We start from the raw sequence: 9,043 nt of genomic DNA on the forward strand, positions 1-9,043 counted from the left end.
TTTAATCCAGCCGCGCTTATTAAAACACACACCCTTCATATGGCCTCATTTCACACACACATTTCTGAATATTAAAATAAGAGATAATCCTAACCAGTGGAATATAAACCTGAGTCTGTCAAACCGTTCTCATCCTAACCTACAGAAATATTACAGATGATTTCATTTGAGTCTTTTGCAGGGAAACAGGAATTCAGGAGGAAGAGGAAGAGGAAGAGGAGAAATGAAAGGAAACATGAAAAATAAACACCCTTATTTATCATTTGGCCACGCCCCAATGCTTATTTATCACTAGGCCACGCCCCAATGCTTATTTATCACTAGGCCACGCCCCAATGCTTATTTATCACTAGGCCACGCCCCAATGCTTATTTATCACTCGGCCACGCCCCAATGCTTATTTATCACTCGGCCACGCCCCAATGCTTATTTATCAATAGGCCACGCCCCAATGCTTATTTATCACTAGGCCACGCCCCAATGCTTATTTATCACTAGGCCACGCCCCAATGCTTATTTATCACTAGGCCACGCCCCAATGCTTATTTATCACAAGGCCACGCCCCAATGCTTATTTATCACAAGGCCACGGCCCAATGATTATTTGTCACTAGGCCACGCCCCAATGCTTATTTATCACTAGGCCACGCCCCAATGCTTATTTATCACAAGGCCACGGCCCAATGATTATTTGTCACTAGGCCACGCCCCAATGCTTATTTATCACTAGGCCACGCCCCAATGCTTATTTATCACAAGGCCACGGCCCAATGCTTATTTATCACAAGGCCACGGCCCAATGATTATTTATCACTAGGCCACGCCCCAATGCTTATTTATCACTAGGCCACGCCCCAATGCTTATTTATCAATAGGCCACGCCCCAATGCTTATTTATCACAAGGCCACGGCCCAATGATTATTTATCACTAGGCCACGCCCCAATGCTTATTTATCACTAGGCCACGCCCCAATGCTTATTTATCACTAGGCCACGCCCCAATGCTTATTTATCACAAGGCAACGCCCCAATGCTTATTTATCACTAGGCCACGCCCCAATGCTTATTTATCACTAGGCCACGCCCCAATGCTTATTTATCACAAGGCCACGCTCCAATGCTTATTTATCACTAGGCCACGCCCCAATGCTTATTTATCAATAGGCCACGCCCCAATGCTTATTTATCACTAGGCCACACCCCAATGCTTATATATCACAAGGCCACGCCCCAATGCTTATTTATCAATAGGCCACGCCCCAATGCTTATTTATCACTAGGCCACGCCCCAATGCTTATTTATCACAAGGCCACGCCCCAATGCTTATTTATCAATAGGCCACGCCCCAATGCTTATTTATCACTAGGCCACGCCCCAATGCTTATATATCACAAGGCCACACCCCAATGCTTATATATCACTAGGCCACGCCCCAATGCTTATTTATCACTAGGCCACGCCCCAATGCTTATTTATCACTAGGCCACGCCCCAATGCTTATTTATCAATAGGCCACGCCCCAATGCTTATTTATCACTAGGCCACGCCCCAATGCTTATTTATCACAAGGCCACGCTCCAATGCTTATTTATCACTAGGCCACGCCCCAATGCTTATTTATCAATAGGCCACGCCCCAATGCTTATTTATCACTAGGCCACACCCCAATGCTTATATATCACAAGGCCACGCCCCAATGCTTATTTATCAATAGGCCACGCCCCAATGCTTATTTATCACTAGGCCACGCCCCAATGCTTATTTATCACTAGGCCACACCCCAATGCTTATATATCACAAGGCCACGCCCCAATGCTTATATATCAATAGGCCACGCCCCAATGCTTATTTATCACTAGGCCACACCCCAATGCTTATTTATCAATAGGCCACGCCCCAATGCTTATTTATCACTAGGCCACACCCCAATGCTTATTTATCAATAGGCCACGCCCCAATGCTTATTTATCACTAGGCCACACCCCAATGCTTATTTATCAATAGGCCACGCCCCAATGCTTATTTATCACAAGGCCACACCCCAATGCTTATTTATCACTAGGCCACACCCCAATGCTTATTTATCAATAGGCCACGCCCCAATGCTTATTTATCACTAGGCCACACCCCAATGCTTATTTATCACTAGGCCACGCCCCAATGCTTATTTATCACTAGGCCACGCCCCAATGCTTATTTATCACTAGGCCACGCCCCAATGCTTATTTATCACTAGGCCACGCCCCAATGCTTATTTATCACAAGGCCACGCCCCAATGCTTATTTATCACTAGGCCACACCCCAATGCTTATTTATCACTAGGCCACGCCCCAATGCTTATTTATCACTAGGCCACACCCCAATGCTTATTTATCACTAGGCCACACCCCAATGCTTATTTATCACTAGGCCACGCCCCAATGCTTATTTATCACTAGGCCACACCCCAATGCTTATTTATCACTAGGCCACACCCCAATGCTTATTTATCACTAGGCCACGCCCCAATGCTTATTTATCACTAGGCCACACCCCAATGCTTATTTATCACTAGGCCACACCCCAATGCTTATTTATCACTAGGCCACGCCCCAATGCTTATTTATCACTAGGCCACGCCCCAATGCTTATTTATCACTAGGCCACGCCCCCAACTACCTCAGCCATCATCGCACTGATATGGAAAACCCTTTCCTTAGAGACTCTTTTCACTGAATTAGAGTCCAAATATTAATACTTCAAATCTGAAATGCCGAGGAAGAATCATGTGATTTATTGTGTTTTTAGAGTGAACGAGTTCCCCTTCACCTCATGACAGAATCATGAATCCAGTGATGTGATTGGTCAGATGAGAACAGAGCTGTGATGTGATTGGTCAGATGAGAACAGGTCATGTGACGAGCGGGTCCTGCTGTACGTCACACTAAACTCTGAAGAAAGAACTCGTATTTTAAGATTAAAACAAACACATTATATCATTTCAGTTGTTTTGTAATATTTTTTATTAAATCGATTTGATCAAAACAATAATCATTACATCAAACTTAAATGTCACAAATATGAAATGTGAAACAAATGATTGTAAACAACAGCAGATATAAAGTTTAAAAACATGCTGAATACTGAAGATAAAGAAAAACCTTATACGATAAAATAAATAACTTCTGATTATGAGAAACAGAACTGCAGGATAACCGCATGATTTATGAATGTGTTCATCTATAACATCTGACACTCGATCAGAATCATAACACAAGATGATATAGAGATTCATATTCACTGACAGATCATATCTCCATATTATGACAATATATGTTAAACTTGAGCAGAAGAATACAATAAAAAAACATTTATATTTCCAATAAGCACAAGAATGATGCTCAGTGAGACGCAAACAAACCGAGTCAATCAACTGAGTCAATCAACTGAGTCAATCAACCGAGTCAATCAACTGAACCGAGTCAATCAACTGAGTCAATCAACGGAACCGATTCAATCAACTGAATCAATCAACTGAACTGAGTCAATCAACTGAGTCAATCAACTGAACTGAGTCAATCAAGTGAGTCAATGAACTGAACAGATTCAATTAGCTGAACTGAGTCAATGAACTAAAATGATTCATGTACTGAACCGATTCAATGTACTGAGTCAATGAACGAAACTGATTCATGAACTGAACTGAGTCAATGAACTGAACCGATTTCATCAGAAAAGATCCGGTTCAGTGTTCAGACAGGAAACTGTCCTGCTGGTGTTTTCTTCAGAAACTTGAATAGCCTTAAATAGCTACAATAAAACATATTCACGATGTCACTGTGAATATATCGCAGACATTCAACACATCACCGTTCCACAGACACAGAATCAGTCTGAGCCAATGTCTCTGCTAATGTCATTCAGCATAGCAGCTGCTCGAGTCTGGTCGAATAATACAATCATTTTCACCTGATTATGCATAAAGTGCCTCTATTATGCTTGTTAGAATATTTCTGATATATATATATAATAAATCTGAATATATATAATACATCTGATGGTGAAAGTAAAGCTCTGTGAATATCTAAAGATGGGAGTTTTTGTCTCATAAAAGAAAGAATCGATTCTGAACTGAAACGAGTCGTCAGTGATTCAGTCTCCCACTACCTCGAAATGTATCTAATTTGCATAATGCCCTCCTCTGGTCGTGATTGGCTGAGCAGCGTCTCTTAGCCCCGCCCTCACTCACTGTAGTCGACTCTGAAAGTGGAAGAGTTTGGTTGGTGTTGTTCTGCTGAGATTGAGACGGTCAAACCCTCGCCATTGGATAAGATAGATCAGATATGATAATGAGCGCTTGCTTTCTGACCAATCAGAGCACAGGCTCTCAGAGAGGCGGGGTTTAGAGAGACGAACCGCTTTGAGCTGCTGTGTTTTGGACCAGCTGGAGTTTGTTTATTAGGCGAGCAGGGCAACCACCCAGTAGAGCATTACAATAATCTACAGCTCATCAACATTACAATAATCTTACAATAATCTTTGATGAGATTGAGACGGTCAAACCCTCGCCATCGGTTCTGTTCACATCACTGTGGGTCAAGAGCTGAGATTCAGATATGATAATGAGCGCTTGCTTTCTGACCAATCACAGCAGAGCAGCTCTCAGAGAGGCGGGGCTTAGAGAGACTGAAGCGTTTCAGACACTGAAAGAAGAGCTGAAGCTGCAGAGATTATGAGGGAATGAGTGTGTTTGAGACGCCAGAACAACACCAGGAAGCTTTAAATGAGCATAATAGGGCACTTTAATGAGCCGGCTGTGGTGTGTGTGTGTGTGTGTGTGTGTGTGTGTGTGTGTGTGTGTGTGTGTGTGTGTGTGTGTGTGTGTGTGTGTGTGTGTGTGTGTGTGTGTGTGTAAACATTTCTGCAGTATTTCATTCTCATTCTTGAGGTTTAGTCCATCACTAGATTCATCCGATCATAATAAAGTTTCATCATTGATTCTGCTGCTGTGAAGCGATCTGTATAAAGCTGACTCGACACACTTCCTGTTTCTGTCCATGTGCTTCCTGTCTGTCATCAGTGATGCGTTTCCTGCGGGCCGGTTACGTGGGCCGCGCCGCTCGTCTGCGCTGGCGTCTGCGCGGGTCAGGGAGGTCGCGGGTCTGCCGCTGTATGCCGGGCGAGCGTAGCTCCTCCTCCTCCGGGGTCATGACGGGGTCGTCGGGCTGAAGGGGCCGCGGGGGGGGGTAGTTGGGCTGGTAGTAGGAGCCGTAGGAGCCGTAGGGGTCATCGTCCTCGACCTCGGCCTCCGGTCCGTACGGCTGGTATGAGCTGGGCGGCAGTTGAACTACAGGAACATCTCTGTCAGTGAGGTCACCATCAAAGCCCGGCTCTGACCCACACAAGCACAGACACAGACACACACACACACACACACACACACACACACACAGACACGGACGGCACACATTACTGACGCAGCGGCTCTCACCTGACGGACCAGCAGCCAATGACACACGCTTATACAATCATGCATACGTCGAACACGTCAAATTAGACAGAGGTCAACATGGACAGGTCATGTGACGCATCTCATCAATATTCATTAGCTGAAAGGCCACACCCCATGCCCCGCCCCCACAGACTCACATCAATATTCATTAGCTGAAAGGCCACACCCCATGCCCCGCCCCCACAGACACACATCAATATTCATTAGTTGAAAGGCCACACCCCCTTCTCCGCCCCCACCGACACTGTTAATGCGTGAGGTTCAGTTTCAGTGTTAGTGAGAAACAGAAGCGTCAGGAACATCACACACTCTCTCACACACTCACACACACACACACACACACTCACTCACCTCCCACGTTGTACCCGAGGCAGGCGTTCTGGTCGCAGTATCCGGCCGGACCCGGTGAACCCACTGGTCCTGGTATTCCGGGTCTGCCGGGACTCCCAGGGTTACCGGGGCGACCAGACGGACCTGGACTTCCTGTCCTCCCTTCACCAGGAGGTCCTGTGGCACAGCAGGAAACAGATTCTTCAACTTCCTGTTTCTTATTGTATCCAGTAATGTGGCTGAGGTGCCCTGCTGTGTGTGTGTGAGTGTGTGTGAGTGTGTGTGTGTGTGTGTGTGTATGTGAATGTGTGAGTGAGTGTGTGTGTGGGCATGTTTTTGTGAAATATCAGGACACAAATGTGTATAATGACATAGGTATTACAAAAAGAGGGTGAGATATGAGGACGTCCCCCATGTCCTCACTTTTCAAAATGCTTATAAATCACACAGAACAAGTTTTTTTTCACAGAAAGTGAACTGCACAGTCTCCTGTGAGGGGTAGGTTTAGGGGCAGGGGCAATGTGTGTGTGTGTGTGTGTGTGTGTGTGTGTGTGTGTGTGTGTGTGTGTGTGTGTGGGCGTCCTTTACAAAGGGAACCCACCCTACCACCCTGGATAAAGGCCTATGGCGAACAGCAAGTGGCAACAGGGGCAGGGTTGTGTAGCCTGGAAGTCCCTAGTCACGAGCTGGCACATCTGGGCGATGGGTGTCAGAATCAGTCCCTGGGCTCTTCGGCAGCTACACCCATGACTATGCAGTCCTATTTAGGATCCGCTCTGCTTACCCCAAATGGGGAAGGGGCTAGAAAAGGTGTCCTAAAAATAGCCTCCCGACTGGATTACCCGCGTCCAGAAGGAAAACCCCATTTGCGGTAAGAAACAAAAGAAATTTAATTTTGGAGCCTGGAATGTGCGCGCTCTGATGGACCTGACCTCCAGTGACAGACCTGAGAGACAAACCGCTATCATAGCCAGAGAACTGCAGAGATACCGGATTGATATAGACAGGCAGGTGAAGGGCAGCTGAAGGAGGAGAAAGGTGGCTACACTTTCTTCTGGAAAGGAAAGTCAGCCGATGAGGCTAGAAACCTTGGAGTTGGACTTGCCATCAAACACCAGCTTGTCAACCACCTCTACGAACTTCCCGTGGGGATCAGTGAGCACCTCATGACATTCGGCCTGGTGTTGGCCAACAACCAGAAGCTTTTTACGCCTGCCTGGAAGAAACCCTGTCAAAAATCCCCAGGGAGGACAAGATCATCCTCCTTGGAGACTTTATTGCTAGGGTAGGCCGGGACCAACACCTCTGGAAGGGCACTATTGGCATGGAGGGCATCATCAACTCCATCGGAGTGCGCTCAGCACAGCCTCGTCATTACCAATACTCTCTATCGACAGAAAAACTAATTTAAGGCATCTTGGAGACACCCTTGCTCCAAGCAATGGCACCTTATTGATTATGTAATTGTAAGGGCCAGGGACCGCTGTGATGTGAACATCACAAGGGCCATGATAGACTCTGACAACTACTGGACAGACCACCGCCTCATCCGGTCCACAATGTCCATCAAACTTAAAAAAAGGAGGAGGAATCAGAAGAAGCAGACCCGGCAAAGACTGAACCTTGACAGCCTGAATGAAACTGCCACCCAGCAACTACTTCAGGACTCTCTCTCGTCTTCAGCAAGAATAACCTCGAAGAGCACTGGAGCCTTCTCAAATCCACCATCCATGACTCATGTGAATCCACCCTTGGATATCAGTCCAGGAAACATCAGGACTGGTTTGATGGAAATGATACAGAGATAGAACAACTTATCTCTAGAAAACGAAAAGCCTTCCGAGTGAGGCAAAAGGGCAGCACACTCTAGAGCCAAGGTTGATGTTCAGAGATTGGTGAGGGAGCTCAAGAACAACTGGTGGACAGAAAAGTCTCTAGAACTCCAGAGTCTGGCAGACTCGGGTAACACCAGAGGGTTTTTTTAACGCCACTAAGGCTGTCTATGGCCCTAGCCACCGCGGTTTAAATCCCCTGCGCCCAAAAGATGGACAGACTCTTCTGAAAGACAATGACTCCATCAACGCACGTTGGAAGGAGCACTTTCAAGAACTTCTGAACCAGACATCGCCAACTATATCCCGCAGAGTCCCATCAGAGAAGACATGGGGGAACCTCCTACCAAAACTGAGATTCACAATGCCATCACAAATCTCAGGAACAACAAGGCCACTGGTCCTGATGGGATCCCCGCAGAGATTTTAAAGGAAGGAGGACCAAGGCTCTGGCACCACATCCACCATCTACTCCTCAAGGTCTGGGAAAGGGAAGAGCTCTCCTCAGAGCTCCGGGATGCCCAAATTGTTACCATATTCAAGAAAGGGGACAAGGCTGAATGCGGAAACTACAGAGGCATTTTGCTCTTGGTACCACCATCTGAGGAAATACTCCCTGAACCACAGTACAGTTTCCGTCCATCTAGGGGAACAACTGACATGATCTTTTCTGCTCGCCAACTACAAGAAAAGTGTCGGGAACAAGGACTGCCTCTGTACATGGCCTTTATAGACTTGGCACAGGCCTTTGACTCCGTGGATCGGCAGGCTACTATCAAAGTATGGATGTCATGCCAAATACATCCGTGTACTGAGGCTATTGCATGACGGCATGTCAGCCACAGTGGCTCTGAATCTGAGCCTTTTACTGTAGAAACTGGGGTCACACAGGGATGTATTATTGCACACACCCTATTTGCCATCTCCATACTTCACCTTATTGGCCAGGAGTTGCCACAGGGGATCCAAATCCTTTATAGGACTGACGGAAGGGTCTTCAACCTTAACAGGTTTAAAGCCAAGAGTAAAGTCAGGAATACCACCATTATGGAGCTGCAATGCACACTCCCCTGAAGACCTCCAGGGCATCCTCAATGCCTTTGCCAAGGCATACAGAGCTCTGCGTCTGGCCTTGAACATCAAGAAAACTCTGGTTCTGTATCAACCACCACCCAACCAGCCATCACTCCAGCCCATCATCAATGTAGAAAACACCACTCTGGAAAGCATGGACCACTTCTCCGACCTTGGCAGCTTTCTCTCTTCCAAAGCTGATATAGACTATGAAGTTAAACATCACCTGAACTGTGCCTAACTTAAGACAAGAGTCTTTGATGGCCGAGACCTCAAACCAAGGTCCTGGTTTACAGAGCTGGATTCTCCCAAC

The 9,043-nt window shown here is 46.5% G+C and overlaps 1 protein-coding gene across 1 annotated transcript in view; it reads right to left on the reverse strand.

Annotated features, from left to right (window-relative positions):
• Positions 1-2,990: 2,990 nt before the first annotated feature.
• Positions 2,991-9,043, reverse strand: part of col14a1b (collagen, type XIV, alpha 1b) — a gene marked incomplete at its 5' end in the record, with an annotated part of 106,209 nt that continues 100,156 nt past the window's right edge. The window contains 2 exons of the mRNA XM_079828618.1: positions 2,991-5,374; positions 5,846-6,001. Coding sequence (XP_079684744.1) covers positions 5,085-5,374; positions 5,846-6,001 — 446 coding nt within the window. The 3' untranslated portion in view covers positions 2,991-5,084. The remainder of the gene's footprint in view (positions 5,375-5,845; positions 6,002-9,043) is intronic.

This window comes from Gobio gobio, assembly GCF_949357685.1.
Source record: "Gobio gobio genome assembly, chromosome: 11".
Taxonomy (NCBI): domain Eukaryota; kingdom Metazoa; phylum Chordata; class Actinopteri; order Cypriniformes; family Gobionidae; genus Gobio; species Gobio gobio.